Source organism: Loxodonta africana, chromosome 24 (genome assembly GCF_030014295.1).
Source record: "Loxodonta africana isolate mLoxAfr1 chromosome 24, mLoxAfr1.hap2, whole genome shotgun sequence".
NCBI classification, from domain to species: Eukaryota; Metazoa; Chordata; class Mammalia; order Proboscidea; family Elephantidae; genus Loxodonta; species Loxodonta africana.
Genome location: NC_087365.1, coordinates 59,385,164 through 59,404,408, shown reverse-complemented (window position 1 = coordinate 59,404,408; position 19,245 = coordinate 59,385,164). Strand labels below are relative to the sequence as shown.

General features: G+C 51.3%; 1 protein-coding gene across 3 annotated transcripts in view; it reads right to left on the bottom strand.

Annotated features, from left to right (window-relative positions):
• Nucleotides 1–19,245, bottom strand: part of PHACTR3 (phosphatase and actin regulator 3) — a 195,310-nt gene that overhangs the window by 75,114 nt on the left and 100,951 nt on the right. For 2 of the 3 annotated variants that reach the window (XM_064276301.1, XM_064276300.1), the window contains exons 2-3: nt 3,203–3,364; nt 433–510 (exon numbers count right to left, since the gene is read on the bottom strand). In XM_064276301.1, coding sequence (XP_064132371.1) covers nt 433–510; nt 3,203–3,364 — 240 coding nt within the window. Of the gene's footprint in view, nt 1–432; nt 511–3,202; nt 3,365–19,245 lie in introns of those variants that run through there. The other variant, XM_023541334.2, reaches the window with a different exon arrangement.

The following is a 19,245-nucleotide window of genomic DNA, read 5'->3' as shown; positions in this document are numbered from 1 at the left end:
TAAAGGCTTCACAAAGGGGAGCCATAGGGCAGTGACAGAAGTAATAGTAATTTGTGCAAATCGAGGATTAAAATGTAAACTTAAAAAAAAATTGAAAGACGGAGGAAAAAAACAACCAATGCTATCAATTTGAAGAAATCCATACTCAGCTCCACCGGAGGCAATTAGACAGTCACCAGGGAAGACAGCTGCTGTCAGCTCAGCTTCCCACCAGGAGGTGCCCTTAAACTCACTCATGGGTTCTCATGCCCCCAGGGCTGAGCCATTGGTTCCTTGACTCTGGAGGATTTCTCCAACCTTGGAGTCTCCATTTGGGGTCAAGTCCTATCTCTGGATGGTGGGGCTCCTCTGATGTCCACTCCGTCCCCTAGCGGGCTTCCAGGTATAAGTGGGCAGGCATCAGTTCTGGAACTCTGGCCATGGTCCACTTACCCTGCTCCATCATCTCCAGCAGCTCCTTCTTGATGAGCTCCTCCCGACCTTGCCTGCCAGCCATCTTCTTCTCCAAGGCTGCAGGACACACAAACCCCAGGTAAGTCACCTTCTCCAAGGCTGCACACACACAAACACCAGGTAAGTCACCTTTTCCAAGTCCACACACACAAACACCAGGTAAGTCACCTTCTCCAAGTCTGTACACACACACAAACACCACGTAAGTCACCTTCTCCAAGTCAACACAGACTCGAACACTAGGTAAGTCACTTTCTCCGAGGCTGTACACACACACAAACCCCAGGTAAGTCACCTTCTCCAAGGCTGCACACACACAAACACCAGAGAAACCATGGCCACCACGCTGTGGGGCCCACAGCGAGCCGCCACCACTGCCAGTCTCACATTCACATGGAAGAACAGGGAAGCAGCAGGTGACCACGGGGCAGGGGGCCTGGCCCACTGTGGACAGGGGACTGTGTGTCCAATAATCCAAACTCTGTTCAGAATTGCACACAAAGCACAGTCAGAGGAAAGCACCTCCAGGAGACTGAAGGAATCATTCCTGTGATTCACCTGAAAAGCAAGGCCCTTCTCTAAGTAGCTCCCACTGCCCATCCCACCCTCCACCAAAGTGCCTTTGTTTACCAGCTGAGGAACGTGTCTTCACTCTGCCCTGATGCCCAGGGCACTTGTCTGTGGATGGCCATCTCCTAAATACACCTCGGTGGGCTGCTTCCTTCCCCCACTGCGCAGACCCAAGTCCTCTGTGCAGACCTCCCGCTGGAGACCCTCCCCAAAACCACTCCAGGTTGTGGCTCAGGAATTCACCAGGTGGGCGGGAAGGGAAGAGGCCAGGAGTCTCCCCTGACTCAACCTGCCAGAGCCTGGCAACTCCTCTTTCGGAAAAGCTGTTCTTGACTCCCTATCCAAGCACAAAAGGGTGCCCTGGTGGTGCAACCATTAAGCACCCAGCTGCTTACCTAAAGATTGGTGGTTCAAACCCACCAGCAGCTCTGCAGGAGGAAGACCTGGTGACCTGCTGCTGTAAAGACTACAGCCTAGGAAACCCTACGGGGCAGTTCTACTCTGCCCTACAGGGTCGCTATGAGTTGGAATCAACTCCATGGCACCCAACAACATCCAAACTCAAAACCTGCTCTGACAACTCACAATCCCCCCCACCCTCGCCCTCCGTTCTTCCTGCGTCCCTCACCTCCCCACCCCCCCGCCACCACCCAGGCACAGGCTGAGGCTCAGGCCTGCTGCTTACAATGACTTTTTTCTCTAACTTTCCAGAAAGCACTATCTGCCTAAAGTGCAATTTCCAAACACAAAACGAAGTAACCACTTAAAGCCTGTCTTGGGAGACCCAGATACAGAGCCTGCTACGGTGTTTGGGCAGCAAGGGGCCTGTGAGTTGTGCGCACGCAGGTGCTGTGTGGGCGAAGGTCACGAGGAGAACAACCTGGTGCCAGCCCTGCCTTCTGGAGCTTAAGGTCCAGCACTGGGGGGAGGCAAACAACAGGAGGTAATGACCATGACATTGCTTGATGGATTCAAAAATAGTTGCTGAACTCCTACCATGAACCAACATGCGCTAGCAGTTGGGGTCCCCCGGTGTACTGAACCAATCCCACCCCACCTCCATGGAGTGTGGGTCCAGGGGGGAGCCCGGCGACAAGCAGGCAATGATCCCACAGTGACTCAATTAAGCTACCTGTAACGTTTATCAAGGACCTATCGTGTGCCAGGCGTTGTGTTAGGCGCTGGGGACCAGCCAGGCGTGGCCTCTGCCCAAGGCCAGCATGTTTTGGGGGGGACAGCAGTCAGGCGCTGTGCTAGGCACTGGGGACCAGCCAGGTGTGGCCTCTGCTCAAGGCCAGCATGTTTTGGAGGGGACAGCGGCAAGCATCTACAAGTAGGGTACATGGAGTAACCCAGAGCTAGGGGACACTAAGTGGTGGGGTCTTGGGAAAACCAAGCCTAGCCTGGGATGCCACATCTCCCAATGAGAAGAAAAGCTCAAGGAGTCACGGCCACACCAAAGGTGTGCCCTCCCAAGCCGCCTTGGTGGCTTGCAGACACAGCGGGGCCCAGGCCCTGACCCAGATCCCACACCAGACAGGCTATCCTGATATTTGGGGCGGACCCAGGCTCCAATCTAGATGCTAACACAGACCAGCTACTCTGGAATCTCTGTGAGCAGACCCAGGCCCTCATTCAGATCCCAGACAGCTACCCTAGATCACTAGGGGTGGGACCCACACCCCAACCTAGACACGAGCCCAAGCCAGCTACCCTGATCTCTGGGGTGGACCCAGGCCCATTTGGCCGAAGGCCCTCAGGCCGTCCCAGGTGGCCAAAGATCCTGCAGAGGGTTGTGGGCCAGGTCAGTCCTGCTCAGAGTGTAGTCAGCAAGGGCTTGTAAACTCCAGTGTCTGGGCCCCACCCACCTGCCCAGAGTCGGGTCTGTTTTAACGAGGTCCCCAGGTAGCTATGTGGATGTCACAGTCTGTGCTTCCCCCACTGGGTAGTGAATAGGTGACAGGGTGCCTGGTGCTGAGCCACCCCAGCCCTTGGGGTGGCTGGTGGGGCCTGGAGGGGCGAGTAGAGGGAGGTGGCTGCGGGAAGGCTGGCAGCTCCTGGTTGTCAGAGACCCCAGGACAGTCTGCCCCTCTGGTGTGGGTGTGGGGGACACAACACATCAATAGCAGCCCCCAACAACGCACCCACTCCCAGCTGGCCCACCCCTCGCAGGGCCCACCTGACGTCGTCTGCTTTAGCTTCTCGTTTTTCTTTTTCCTCCATTTCCAGGGTTTGAAGATCCTGCCCAGGGTGGCCAGCTTGCTGTTTCTCCGCACAGGGGGGGTGCGGATCCCTGAGATCAGGCACTCGGAGCGCACTGGGGGAGTTTGGTCCATCTCATCTGGAAATGAAATAAGGAAGGCCTCAGTGACCACTGAGCCCCCAGGCTCCCTGCGGGATGCCCCTCAACCCTCGAGGCCAGCGGCTTCTCCAAAACCTGAGGTACAAACAAGAGGGTCATCAGAGCAAGGACGCCCTCTGGGGCCCCTCCCAGCCAGGATATGATGGGGCAATGCGTCAGCTGGTGGCTGGTAGGCCCGGCCTCCTTCCCACGGGGACCCTCCCCCAAGGAGACCCTCTTACAGTCTGTTGTCAGCCCTCACTCAACACTCATCTAAGCCTACTAGCCAGTCCTTCCTGCCTCAGGGCCTTTGCACGTGCTGCTCCTGGCCTGGGCTGCCCTCCTGCCCAGCCTCTGTTTTGCCTAGTAAACGCCAACCAATCAGCCCCGATCTTACTTTCTCCAGAAAGTCTCCTTTCCTCCTCGCCCAGACCAGACTCGTCGGGACTTATGCTCATGAAGCTTCTTGTGCTGACGCTATGCTATGGTCGGCAGGGATCTGCTGGGACCTGCGCCTCCTGCTTGGCTTGGTGAGGGCAGAGGGCAGGCCTGTCTGATCCGAGTGCAGCCTCATCCCCTTGCCCAGGGCTGCCCTGTAGGAACGACGCAGGGAAGTGCAGAGGGATGAGTGAGTTCGGGAACCAACAGACAGAAGCAGCTCTCCTTTCGATTCCTCCCATGTTCACAAAACACGGCCACTTTTGGAAGCGCTGTGGGGTCCGCACAGGTGTGTATGGGAGGCAGCTCTGGCTGTGCCTTTTGCAATAAAAAGACTGGTCACCAACTGCACGCCTGTCGTGAGAACTGGCTGGGCAACTGCCCTCAGACTCAGGGCCCATGTCACATAGGGACAGAGGGCAGCAGGCCTGTGGGTACAGCTGCGGGCTGTCCAAGAGAAGCGGTGAGGTCAAGAGAAAGATTTGCAAAGTCACACGGCAATGTCACCCGTGTGGGGGTGGGGCAGCTGGGCTGGGAGACACGGGAAAATGTCCTCGGAGCCACAGACCCTCGTAAGCCTGGCTGCATGGGGTTGGGAGGGAGGAATCCCGCAGGCCACTCAGCAGCGTACAGCATGTATTGCTTTGTAAGAAGGAAGACCAGCTAAAACAGAACACGACATGCAGCTACCAAAGATGGCTAAGGTGCAGAGCTGTAGGGAATTCTCAGACGCCAGACAGACTCAGGTCGTCTGTACCAACTCACCCAGGACCCTGCCCAACGGTCACGGCAGAACAGAGCCCAGGTGGTCAGTGTGGGGGAGGTTATGATGGTACGAAAGAAGGGGTCTGCAGTGCCCCCCTCCCAAGGCACAGAGAAGGGAGGGCCATTGCCCCGGGTGGGGGCTTCTCAGCTTTTACCTCCCAATGTCATTTTTGTGGAAGTCACAGACCCACTGGCATTCCCCAGCATGGTGGCTGGCACCTGAGCCCAGACCTCAGACCTTGGCCAGGACCCTCCTATCACCCCTACACACACACATACACACGCGCACACGCACTCCTACCACCCTGAGCCTGCAGCCTCCCACAACCAGTGCACACTCAGTCCCACACTCTATTGGTCAACCAACTCTGCGGCCACCCAGAGGAGAGTGTGCAGCCCTCTAGTTTACAGCCCCAAGAAGCCCCCACAGGGACAGGCCAGAGCTGAGGGAGCAGGGCTGTGGAGAGGGACTGAACAGGCCGGTTCATCCAGAGGAAGGAGACTACCAGAGGTTGGAGGCTGGGGGCCTGTGAGGGGCTCTCCCCAGTGGGCTGAGTTACGGGTCTTCAGCCCCACCTTTCCCACCTGAGGCAATCCCTGTGCCACCTGTTCCCCAAAACAAGGCCTTTCATGGCCCCTCCCAAATCCGGACCCAGAGAGATCAGCAGAGACCCCCGGTGTGGTGGTGTCCAAGTGTGCGACACCCCACCTGGCAGCACCTCACCACTCTCCACAGGCTTGACTCCCAAACGGCTCTGTCCACTTAGGCCCCCGAGCCTCAGTTCCTCCATCTGTAGAGTGAAGACAATTGCCCCCGACACCCTAGTGGAGAGGACAATTCATGGGGTGATGTATGGTCTAGAAACAGGAGAACATACACAGTGTACACCTTGTTGACATCATGTGCCAACATGTGTGAAATAACTTTCTCCACTTGCAGACCCCACTGCCATCCTGATCACCAGACCACACAAGTGTCAGCGACTTTGGGTAATATCCTCCAGGATAAAACTCTCACTATATAAATAAGGCAGTCAGTATTACAGAGTGAAGGTCGCTGCTCTGCACCAGGCACTAACCTAAGGCATGGCCCAGTTTACCCTCATGACAAAGCTAGGCGGTAGGGACTATCATAATACGCATTTCACAGATAAGCAAACTGAGGCTCAGAGCAGTGAGCTGTTTTGTCAAAGTCACAGAGCAAGAGATGCTGGAGGTGGGGCATGACCTCGAACAGCCTGGCTTCAGACACCCCACTCATGTCCCTGAGCTGTATCTAGGGTGATGGCGTCAACTTATCCAGGGCACAGATGGATGGGACCCTAAGACAAGAGGTGGGAACCAGGACCTTTCTGGGCTACTTGGGTGGGAGTGTGGTCACTCTTGTTGCTTTTTTTTTTGGTTTGTTTTATAGTAATTTTGTTTGCGGTTGTTGTTTGTTGCTGTCAAGTCGTTCCCACTCATGCATGCAGGGTAAAACTGCGTTCCAAGGAGTTTTCAAGGCTGTGACCTTTTGGAACCAGAGTACCAGGCCTTTCTTCTGAGGTGCCTCTGGGTGGGTTTGAACCGCCAACCTTTCGGCTAGTAGTTGAGCGGCTAACTATTTGTGCCACCTGGAGGCTCCCGGTATAACAGCCTTATTGCAATATAACTCACAGGCCATACCATTAACCCATCTAAAGTACAGGGAGTCCCTGACTTCTGACGTATTCGAGTTACAATGAACCACACTTAAGACCTTTTTTTTTTGTACATCTTATTGTTGGTAATATATATGTATATATGTATGCAAATATATCTATAAGCTTGTATGTAATTTTTTCCAACCCCCCAAAGACAAATAAAGATAGGATTTATAAAGATACTAACAGTAAAAAACAATAATAATGAAAAAAAGAATGAGATATTAGACTTATACATCATAATTGGTGACTACCGTAACCTGTACCCAATTCAACGGCTTTTAGTGCGTTCACAGACTTGTGCAGCAACCATCACCACAATCAATCTGACAACAGTTCCATCACCCCCAAACAACCTATCATTGACTGTTAACTGTTAACTGTGCCAGGCACCGTGTCCGCAATCCGTAAAGCAATCCCACGAAGAAGGTCACTCTATTTGTGATGAGCCCAGGGGGTTCCTACTTGAGGATGCCTCCTCACTCACTCTGCAAACCACCAAGGCTGTGATGACGTTCTCCGACTAGCTCTCAGCGGTGACCTCACTGCCCAGCACCTGGTACCCTGGGGGACCTCGGAATGGTGGATGAGGGGTGAGCAGACCACAGATGCCCTCCACCACCATTTCCACCAGCCCCACACTCCTCATCTCTTCTCTTCCCAGAGGCGGTATTCCATGTGATTATCCTCGCCTTTCCTTCCTCCACCCGCGGCTCCAGATGGGAGCAGAGCTGTGCGTGCAGAGGGCTGAAGGAGAGCCTGCAGGAGAGCCGGCCGTCCTGGAGGCTTTTCTGGCACAACGGGGAGAGAACGGGCCAGGGCTCCCCAAGCCTTCCGGGCTGGCTGGAAGATAAAGGCAGACATCCTGAGAGACTAGCATGAAGGAGACAAAGGAGATCCTCACCGCTCTGTTTAAACCTCGCCCAGTTCTGCAAAGGTACTAGACATAAGCACACAATGATGTGACCTGAGTACCTGAGGACTCCTGGTGGAAGCGGAGGTCCCAGCCAGGGGTAGGTCAATCCCTACAAGAGACATCACCGGTCGCCAGAGTTTCCTAGTGGCCAAAGCAAAAAGGAGCAGCACATGGAATATCCTTCAAATCAGATCCCGTATCCAACTCCATTTGTTACTGCATCACTGTGACCTTGGTCCAGGCCACCACCACCTCCAACCCAGATGCCTTCACTGGTCTTCTAATTGGTGACCCTGCTTCCACTCCCACCTGCTCTGCAGAGGACAACATGTCCCCGTAAATGCTGTCATTAGCTGGCTGGCGTGGAGTCAGCCCTGACTCGAGGTGACCCCGTGCACAAGAGAACAAAATACTGCCCAGCCCTGCGCCACCTCCACAATCGGGTACAGACCAGACCGTTGTGATCCACAGGGCTTTCACTGGCTGGTTTTCAGACGTAGATTGCCAGGCCTTACTTCCTAGTCCCTCTTAGTCTGGAAGCTCCTCTGAAACCTGTTTAACATCATAGCAACATGAAAGCTTCCACTGACAGATGCGTGGATGGTGGCTGTGCATGAGGCACGATGGCCGGGAGTCCAACCTGGGTTAGAATTTTACCAGTGACCCACCACTGCCCTTGCTCTTAAATAGATCACTCTAATCACGTCACTTTCCTTTTCGATGCTCCCTTCCCATTGGCTCTCCTTTTCATCTAGGACAAAATGCAAATGAATCGCCATGCCCACCAATCCCTCCATCATCTGCTTTCACTCCCTCGGACTTCCTCTGCCCACTCTCCCCCAGACTACTAATCACCCCCGTTACTGCGCAGCAACATTTCGCATATGCATTAACACATAATGCATGCGTTAACATATGTGTGTTAACCTGTAATGTGTGTTAACGGGTAATGTGTAATGTATGTGTTAACATGTAATGTGCACTAACATGCAGTGTGTGCATTTTTAGCATGTAACATGCATTAACATGGAACGTGTGCATTAACATGTAATGTGTTCTTAACATGTAACGTGCACTAACATGCAATGTGTATTTGCATGTAATATGTTCACTAACACGTGGTGTGTGCCTTAACATGTAATATGTGTGCTAACACGTGGTTGTGCATTTAACATGTGATGTGTGCATTGACACATGGTGTGCGTTAACATGTAATGTGTGCATTAGTGTGTAACTGTGTGAATGGAAACCAGCATGAGGAAGTTGTAAGAATGCTGGTGCTGGCACCAGACAGCAGTCCGTGCACAGACTCCACCACCTACTGATGGTAGCTGAAGCACTGGGTCTGTTCTCCCTGCCCTGCATCCTCACTGACCAAGGTGTTTCCGCAGGTGGGGAGCTCCCCCACCCTTGCCCATGCAATCAGCCATGCCACTTGCTTCAACCTATGGCACACGGGCACAAGGAACAGAGCACCTTCTTCTGAGCCGTGAGAAGAACACACCCTGCCAGCCCAATGGGCCAAGCAGGGAGTAACACATGAGCAGAGGTGCCCTACCATCACATGAACCCAGCCCAGCCCGGGTCCCCCCAAACCCAGCCAGCCTGCAGACTTAGCAAAACTGAATGACCTTTGTTTAAATCGCTGCTTTGGGATGGCTTGCGATGCTGCATTTTTATAGCAAAGGCCAGCTGACACACTAGCTGTGTGATTTAGAGTAACTTACTTCAACACTCTGTGCCTGTTTCCTCATCTGTAAAATGAGAGTAACAGCAGTACCCGCCTCAGAGATCTGCTCTGAAGATTAAGTTAATACACATAAGAGTCTCAGAAAAAGTCCAACACAAAGTATTTGCCATCATTATTTGAATTATTACCTTGTCCTGGGCATGGGGATAAGAACCTTTTACACCCAATCCTCACCTCAACCCTATCAGGAAAATACATGAAAAAATGAGGCTCAGAGAGGTTAAGTAACTTACCCGAAGTCACACAGCAAACACATTAGCAGAAGCGAGAATTGACCCCAGGTCTGCTGACAAAGCTCAAGCAGTGAGTCACTGCATGGAGCACCACGTGTAGCAACATCAACACAAGAAACAGTGTCTGGGGAGTGCCAGACACATCTCACTTTTCTCTCACCACCTTGTCGGTCTTATTTGCTCATTCATTAGCTCACTTATCCGTTCATGTTTTATTGGGCACCTGTCTACTCGTGAAAATCAGCCAACGAAAGCCGCATGGAGCCAAAAGTCCAATCCACAACCAGTCATGGGGGTGGTGCAGGACAGGGCAGCGTTTTGTTCTGTTGTGCACGGGGTCACCGTGAGCCGGGGCCAGCTCCACAGCCATGCATTAAGTGCTAGGGGCACAAGAACAAACATGCACAGGCGCTGCCCTCTGGGCCTTTGTGGCATGAGGAAGACGAGCGGGAGCATGTGCCTACACGTGTCGGCCAGCGCCACACTGGATGGCTACATGCTGACTCTGCTTTCAGGTGAAACTAGATGACCACAGAGATGCCAGAGGAGCTCCGCAGAGTGTGTCCATGCTGCGCGCTGCTTGATGTGCAAGTGAGTATGGTTGTGTGAGTAGGCGTGAGGGTAAGAGTGTGCGTGAGAGGTAGGTCTTCCTGAGCACGTGTGGCCAATGTACATTGGGGGTGAGTGTGTTCATATGCAGGTGTGCATGTGTATGTGTGTGTACTTGGCTGGGGAGTAGGTTTGTGAGTGTACATGTACATGGATGGGTGTGTACATGGGTGTGTGTGCAGGTGTGTGCACATGGGTGAGTTGGTGTGTACATAGGTGTGTGTGCACATGGGGGTGTATGTACTTGTGTGAGTGTGCATATACATGGATGGGTATGTATATACGGGGTCAACTATGTGTGTATGTGGGTAGGTAGGTGTGCATGTGAGCAAATATGTTATGTGTATGTATGTATGTGGGTGGGTGTATACATGAGTGGGTGTGCATGTATGTGGGTGGGTGTACATGTACACAGGTGGGTGTGTATATATGGGGTCAAGAGTGTGTCTGCTATCTGGGTGGATGTGCACATGAGTGTGTGTGTGTCTACATGGGTGAGTGCATGTGTACATGGGCAGGTGTGTATATATGTGGGTGGGTGTGCATCTACATGGGTGAGTGCATGTGTATAGTGACAGGTGTGGGTGGGTATGTGTGTACATGGTGAGTACATGTGTATGTTGGCAGGTGTGCATATATGAGGGTGTGTGTACATGGATGAGTGCATGTGTACAGGGACAGGTGTGCATATATGAGGGCAGGTGTGCATGTACATGGATGAGTGTATGTGTACACGGGTGGGTGTGCATATACATGGGTGAGTACCTGTGTACAGGAACAGACGTGTATATATGAGGGTGTGTGTGTACATGGGTGAGTGCACGTGTACACAGCATACATGAGGGTGGGTGTGAGCATACATGGGTAAGTATACATGTACACGGGTGGGTGTGCATATATGAGGGTAGGTGTGCATGTACATGGGTAAGTACACATGTACACGGATGGGTGTGCATATATGAGGGTGGGTGTGTATGTACACGGGCAGGTGCATATTCACCTGCGCATGCCTCCTTAGAGGGAAGGGAGAGGTGGGGGGGGCCTGCCCCTCTTTCCTCCCTCCTCACCCCGTGTATTCTCAGAGTCTCTCTTTCGAGTCACCAAGGAACCACCTTCCCACGCTGGGAAGAATTCCGGGGGGTGTTAACACTTTAGCAGGTCCCTTCTAGCCTCTAAGTAACAGGCTGTGCCACGCTCCAGGAGCACCTCTGCCACCTGGGAGGCATTAGCAGTTAATTAACAAAACACATTTCCCTACATCTGTGTGAGGAAGTACAACTACGGAGCTGGCCCGGGGCCTCCTGAGGCTCCTGTGGTGGACAGGCGGACAGCCCTCCCCATGGGCAGAGGCACTGGCAACCCAGGGCTGGGGGCACAGGCCCCACCCACCAGGCTCCAGCCCCTTGGCCACGCCAGTCGAAGTCCACACCCCTAACGCAGGCAGCTGAGACCTACCGTCAGCCCCATTCTAGGACAAGGCAGTCATCTCACTGAGCTCACAGGCTGATTTCCACGTCTGGTATGGGCCAGATCTGTTATACATGTATTCCCTTCCATCCCAGCCTGGACCACTCCCAGATGATCACTGCTAACTGATCATTTGTCTTTCCCCTGGAACGAATGCTGTTCCATGAGGACAGGAAGCTGTGGTGACTACGTGTCCACAGCTAAGCCCCTGGCTCCTTCCCTGGTTCCTGGCGCACGGGAGACACTGCAACAAACACCTACTCAGTTTGTGATCGGAGTGCATGATGGCCACACGCTAGAGCCAGGTCTGACCCTGTCTATCCAAGTCCGCCCCCTAGTGGCATGGCAAAAGTCCGTCTGTCTCCTCCTCCTGGCTCTTTCCCTGCCCTCTTCCAGCCCAAACCTGTAACCAAGCCCATTGCTGTGGAGTCAATTCCTACTCACCGTGACCCTACAGGACATGGCCAAACCTTCCCCCAACACACAATGGAAGGGATTCACTGGGGGAGTTAGGAGATAACCAGGTGCCATGTACAGCAGGGCTGGCCTCTCAGGGGAGACAGGTACCTTCCTTATCAGCTAACATCAAGAGGCAATCTTTTGCTTTCAGTGTCATTCACTCAGAAGCTCATTCATCAAGTGTCACCTGAGGGCCTGTGTGGGAACTGCCCTGAGTTTGAGGTGGAGCAGTGAACACGGCTGATGTGCTGTCTCCATCTACATGAACCTCGCATGGTTGTGGAGAAGCAAGACACACAAAACAAATTAAGCAAATTTCAGAATGTGATACCAGCTACAAAAGCAGCGAACAAGAAGCTAAGAGATAGTCCAAGAGAAGGTGGCCTCTACTTCTCTGGTGAGTCCTTTCCAGCCCCGAAGAACGCATCCGCCAATGCTTGGTGACCATCTCCTGTGAACAAAGCACCACGTTAGGCCTGAGAGGGAACAAGGAGATGTCAGACACCTCCCTGCCCTTGTGGGATTGCCACCCACAGCAACAACCATACGGAGTGCATGGAATCACCAGAAGAAACCAAGATGGAGAAGTAGAAGGCTGCTGCGGACCATGATATTTGAGTTGGGCCCTGAAGGTTGAGTAGGAGTTGACTTGGGTGAAGAAAAGGTATAAATGCATAAAAATATGGCACTACATAGTGTTTGTGAGAGGGAAGAGGAATAGCACAGGGAAGCTAAGGTCTGAGTCCCCCTGCTCTGAGATTCAGAGGGCCAGTCAAATTTTCACACAGAATATTGGGGATCACATAGAGATGCCAACTTTCTACTGTGCCAATTAATGACCAACATACACACACAAACACGTATACACAAACCTATGAAGATCAAAGGCCTGATGAAGGTGAAGACCACAGCCTTCAGTATGGATTACACCACAACATAAAGAAAACAAAAACCCTCACAACTGGACCAAAAAGCAACACTATGATGAAGAGAGAAAATATTGACGTCGTCAAGGACTTCATTTTACTTGCATCCACAATCAACAACCGTGGAAGCAGCAGTCAAGAAATCAAAATTCACATTGCACTGGGCAAATCCGCTGCAAAAGACCTCTTTAAAGTGTTAGAAAGCAAAGATGTCTTTTGAAGACTAAAGCACGCCTGACCCAAGCCATGGTGTTTTCAATCACCTTACATGCATGTGAAAGCTGGACAATGAATAAGGAAGACAGAAGAACTGACACCTTTGAATTATGGTGTTGGGGAAGAATATTGAGTATACCATGGACCGCCAAAAGAACAAACAAATCTGTCTTGGAAGAAGTATAGCCAGAATACTCCTTAAAAGCAAGGATGTCGAGATGTCATCTCACATACTTTGGACACGTTATCAGGAGGGATCAGTCCCTGGAGAAGGCCATCATGCTTGGTAAAGTACAGGGTCAGTGAAAAAGGGAAGGCCCTCAATGGGATGGAATGATACAGTGGCTGCAACAATGGGCTCAAACATAAAAATGATTGTGAGGATGGTACAAGACCGGGCAGCGTTTCCTTCTGTTATACATACGGTCACTATGATGTGACTCAACAGCACCTACCAACATCATCATCATGTATTATCATCACCACTGGCTAAAAAAATACAAAGAATATGATCTTAAAAATTTTTTAAATAGATGGATGGGTGTATGGATGGATAGAAAACCAGCTCTTTTCTTCCATGCTCTTAATTTGTTATGGACCTGGCATGGGTCTGAGCGCTTGAACTTGGGAACCCTTAGGCTGGAGCTTATTGTTGCCGTATGGAGCGGACAGAGGTGAGGCTGGCAGGGTGGGCTGGGTCCGGCCAAGAAGTACTGTGTATGGAGATTTACTTGAGGGCAGTGGGGAAACACGGAGAAAACTGGCATGAGAATGTCGGGGCAGATGGCAGACTCAGGGGGAACAAAGCTGGAAGCTGGGAGGGGACAGGCTGGGCGAGGGTAGCAGGTGCCAGGATGGAAAGGAGGGAGGGGTCCAGGAATGCTACTGGGCTGAATCGTCAGAATTGGATATGAAATCATGTGGGGCAAGAAGGCCTGTGGAAGAGTGGGAGAAACCAGGGTCTGTCTTGCCATCATTGTTGACACCAGCAGCAGCAGCATCTATTGAGTGCCTGCTGTGTGACAAACCCCATCCTAAGCACCCAACATGAGCTAACTCATTCATTCCATCACCATCAGGATCCTAGAAGGCAGGTCACTATTTCCAGCACCCATGTTACAGGTGAGGAAACCAGAGGCTTGGAAGTCAGGTTGTCTGCTCCAAAAGCCCATGATCCTAATCGCTATGCTGGACTACACGGAGCAGATGATCGTGATGCTGTTATCTGAGATACGGGTAAGAGAGGAGAAACACAGGTGGAGAAGATGACAATCACTAAAGCAACATAAAAGAAAATCATGGTAAAGTATTTAGTGTCGAAAACCAATTGCCTGTTCCCAGGCTGCTGGAGATGGGGCTGGACACCCATCTACGGTCAGCAAGAAAAGTGCTGGGTGTGTTCCTAGATCTGTCACCAGGATAGGTCTCAACCTCTGAAAGAAAATTTTAAAAATGGATTTTAAGTCTCCCAGACGTGCAAGTATTCTTGATTTGACCTCCTCCACTCCTCCTGGAAAATTCTTAAGTAACAATTTAAGAACATGATATTTTGGCCATAGCAATCAATAGAAAGAGCAAGGGCCACACTGGAACACCTTTCAAGGAAGAAATGAAACCACTCAACAAATGACACATAACCACACTGCTTAGAGGAGGGCCTGGTGCTGGTGCGGAGAGGGACACGGGAAGAAGGGGCAGTTTATCCACGGGGGGAGGGGAAACACTAAAGGCCTATGGCACTATTCTTGGAACCTCTGTAGGCTTTTTCTTACAGCACCGTAAGCTGATTACAGCTGTCCACCATGGAAGAACTGCAGCCTCCTCAAGGATGGAGAAAATGAGGATTGCAATACCTGCAGAAAGCGGCTCACAGACTTAGGGTCCTCTCCCTCCTTTGGCACCAAGCCTGGAGGATAGATGGATGGGTGGGTGGATGAGAGGGTGGGTGGGTGGGTGAGAGGGTGGGTAAATGGATATGTGGGTGGATAGATGAATGCATAGATGGGTGCATGGATGGATAGATAGATGGGTGGATGGGTGGATGGATGCATGGATGGGTGGATGGGTGGATGGATGCGTGGATAGGTGGATGGGTGGATGGATGCGTGGGTGGGTGGACGGGCGGACAGGTGGACGGATGAACGGATGGATACATGAATGCACACAGGGGAGGGTGGGTGGGTGGATGGATGGACGGACGGACACGGGTGGGTGGGGGGTGGATGGATGCCTGGGTGGGTGGGTGGACACGTGGGTGGGTGGATGCGTGGGCGGGGATGGATGCGTGGGGCGAGGGTGGATGCGTGGGCGGGCGGGTGGGGTGCGTGGGTGGGTGCGTGGGTGGATGCGTGGGTGGGTGGGTGGATGCGTGGGTGGGTGGATGCGTGGATGGGTGGGTGGGTGGATGGATGGATACATACATGAATGCACACAGGGGTGGGTGGGTGGGTGGACGGATGGATGGACGGACGGACATGAGTGGGTGGGTGGGTGGATGGATGGATGGATGGATGACTGGTTAGATGGATGGATGGGTAGATGGGTGGATGGGAGGGTGGGTGGGCAAATGACTGGATGGATATGTGAGTGATTGGGGGGAGGGAAGGAAGAAGAAAAAGCCTGATCCTGTGATACAAAAACTGGGTGGAGTCTAAATGCAGGCCAACAGTTATTCACAGTGGTCTGGGGACATCTCCCAGTGTCCCTTCATGGGGGGTGGCTGACTGCAATTCCTAAGCAGCCTCCAGGCCTCATGTTGGCTATCATTTCTACTGGCACCACATGAACAGCCAATAAGACAAATGTCATCTCCTTTTCTCTCCCTTGTTTGTTATTGGAGGTGCCAATAAGCATAAAGGGGAAAAGACAAAAGTCTAGCCAAGCTTTAGGGTGAAAACTGGCCCCTGGAAAATTGAGAGTTGAATAAACACTTCAAGATCAGGAGAAGTGAGTTGTGAATGCCCGCAATGAGGCCACCAATATCTTCTGAGAGTTTATTCCAGGCAAACAGCCCTAAGGGGCAGGGCTGCGATTTTAGCTCCATTTTTCATACAGAAAGAGGAGGCCTGGGACAGGGAAGCTCATGCAGAAGTTCACGCAGCTGGTAAGACAGCCCAGCTCTCTGATCAAAGTTCACAATCTGTGCGAGACAGCAGCATTTCCCAAAGTGTGTATATACTCAAAGTCACCCTGAGGAGCCCCACTCCATATTAGCATAGCGAAGTGTCTTAATTATCTAGTGCTGCTTTAACAGAAATGCCGTAAGTGGGTGCCTTTAACACACAAATTTATTTTCTCACAGTTTTAGGAGGCCAGAAGTCCGCATTCAGGGTGCTGGCTCTAGGGGAAGGCTTTCTCTTTCTGTGGGTTCTGGAGGCAGGTCCTTGTCTTTCCCAGCTTCTCTTCCTCAGTTCCTCGGGGACCTTCGTGTGCTGTGGCACCTGCTTCTGTGCCTAATCCACCCCCTTATATCTCAGAAATAATTGGTTTAAAACACACCCTAAGCAGATATGGCCTCATTAACATAACAAAGAAAACCTGATTCCCAAATGGGTTTGCATCCTCAGGTATGCCACGGGGTTAGGATTTACGACATGTATTTGGGGGGTACACAATTCAATCTATCGACATAAAGGCTCTGAGGAATCCCACAGCAAAGAATCCTAGTCTACTATTTAGTCAGCTCTTCCCAAAGGCTGATGATTATGTTATTGTGGTTAGGTGCTGCCCAGCTGGTTCTGACTCAAAGAGAGCCTATGTACAGCAGAACGAAACGCTGCCCGGTCCGGTGCCATCCCCAAAACAGTAGGTATGTCTGAGTCCATCGCTGCAGCCACCATGTCAATCCATCTTGTTAAGGGTCTTTCTGTCTTTTGCTGGTCCTCTACTTTACCACGCTTGATGTCTGTTATGGATTGAATTGTGTCGCTCCAAAATGTGTGTCAAGTTGGCTAGGCCATGATTCCTGGTATTGTGTGGTTATCCACCATTTTGTGATCTGATGTGATTATCCTATGTGTTGTAAATCCTAACCTCTATGATATTGATGAGGCAGGAATAGAGGCAGGTATGTTGAGGAGGCAGGACTCAATCAACAAGATTAGGTTGTATCTTGAGCTAGTATCTTTTCAGATATGAAAGAGAGAAATGAGCAGAGAGATATGGGGATCTCAGGCCACCAAGAAAGCAGAGCTGGGAGCAGAGCATGTCCTTTGGATCTGAGGTACCTGCACTGAGAAGCTCCTAGTCCAAGGGAAGATTGATGACGTGGACCTTCCCCAGAGCTGACAAAGAGAGAAAGCCTTCCCCTGGAGCTGGTGCCCTAAATTGAGACTTTGAGCCTCCTAGACTGTGAGAGAATAAATTTCTCTTTGTTAAGCCACCCACTTGTAGTACTTCTGTTACAGCGGCCCTAGATGACTACGACAATGTCCTTTCCCAGGAACTGGTCCCTTCTGACAGCATGCGCAAAGTATATGAGACAAAACACTGATCAGGCAACACCTATCTACACCTTGCTGCCAAGACAGCAATAACCACACAAAAAGCTGTCAAATTGAGTTTGAGCCTCAAACCTAGGATTACACTCAGTTTGGATGTATTCCTGCTATGCAGTCTTAATAATAATTTAGCTTTGAAATATAAAGCTATTTTCCCCAAGATTTGATAACAGGATTCTCTAAGATTGAGAGAAACCCTCCAAGAGAGCAACTGACACAGTGGCTTCAACAATGCAATCAAACATAACAACGATTGTGAAGACAGCACGGGACCAGGCAGCGTTTCATTCTGTTATATATAAGTCACTATGAGTCAGAGCTGACTTGATGGCAACTACCAACAACAAGATCTTAGAAGTTGGCCATCAAATTTCCCAAGTACCTAAGCTTCTCCCAGCTGCCTAAGACACCCTACCCCGCAATGATTCCGAAATTAAGACTGGACGAGCAGACGTCATCTATGTCTCTGAAGCCAGTGGAAAAATCGAGATGCTACTAAAGCGGTTTCTTTTCTCCTTGTGTGCATTGTGGAAGAACAACACATCTCACTAGAAAACCCATCTGTTTAGTATCGACCCCATAATTCTGCCAATGGTAGCTGGTGCCTGCCAGACATATGGCCAGTTCTCCAAGTGAAAACTGGCTCAAGCCTGTAAATCCAGCGGATCAAAAATGCTGCATGGAGTTTGGAGCCGTAAGTTAGAAACGTAAAGATGACGGGGCCAGGGAGGGAGAAGGTGCCATCTTCATTGTCCTTTTTTGTTATTGGGCTTAGTTGTCCCTAGATAGCACCAGTGGTTAAGCACTAGACTATCAGCCAAAAGGCTGGCAGTTCAAACCCTCCCAGAGGTGCCTCGGGAGACAGGCCTGGCAGTCTGTTTCCAAAAGGTCACAGCCTTGAAAATCCCACGGAGCAGTCCTACTCTGCACATGTGGGGTCACCGTCAGTCGGGACTGACTTGATGGCAAGAAACAGCAGCAACAACAGGCTGCTTCCAGGTTGCACACAAGCAAAGTCTTAAAATAAAAATTACTTCGCAAGAAGCCCGCCGATTTCTTTGCAAAGGCTAAAGGCTGCTTTTAGAGCTTTTCTTATAAAGGTCGCTTAGGAGGAAAACGAGCATTGCAGACAGGATACACGGTGCAGTGACACACCAGGGGACTTCAGCACGGAGCAGAAAGTCAGACAAATGCTATGGCCCCACAGCCTCGAGGCCTGAGTCCCCGGCCTGGCTTCCTAACACCTAAAGCCTATGGTGAAGTTCTCACATGTCAGTGAAAGCTAAGGACAAAGGTTAATTTTAAAACATGTATGTTCTGGCATTTCTCAGAAGAACTGCAAGCATTTGAAGTGCTGGGAAGAGCGCGAGTGACCTGATCTGAATTTTGAGACGTGTCCCTCACTCACATTGCTCAGGTCAGGGTCAGCCGAGTTTTGCTGTGAAGGGCCAGGGAGTATCTTAGGCTTTGCAGGCCAGAAAGTCTCTGTAGCAACCACTCACCTCCGCCTCTGTGGCAGGAAAGCAGCCACAGCAACACACAAAGGAATGAGCCTGTGTTACAATAAAACTTTACCTGCAAAAACTGGTGGCAGGCTGGATTTGGCCCACAGGATGTAGTCTGCAAACTCTCGGCTTAGGTGGCTATTTCAGAAATGTCTTCAGGGAAAACAGTACTGGGGGACGGAGTCAAGAAGAAAAAGGGACAGAGGAAGCAGTTTCTGACCCTGATCACATATCTTTAGTCCCATTTATAATACCTGGGGTCCAGCCAGCATCACCCTTTCCCACAACTCTGCAGATTCCTCTCTGGTTTCCGGGGGTCCACTCCTTTCCCTCCTCCCAAATAAATGGACTAGCATCACTTCCCTGTTTAGCCTCATGTGGCTCTCAGGATGAAACCCAAAATCCCCACTGTGGCC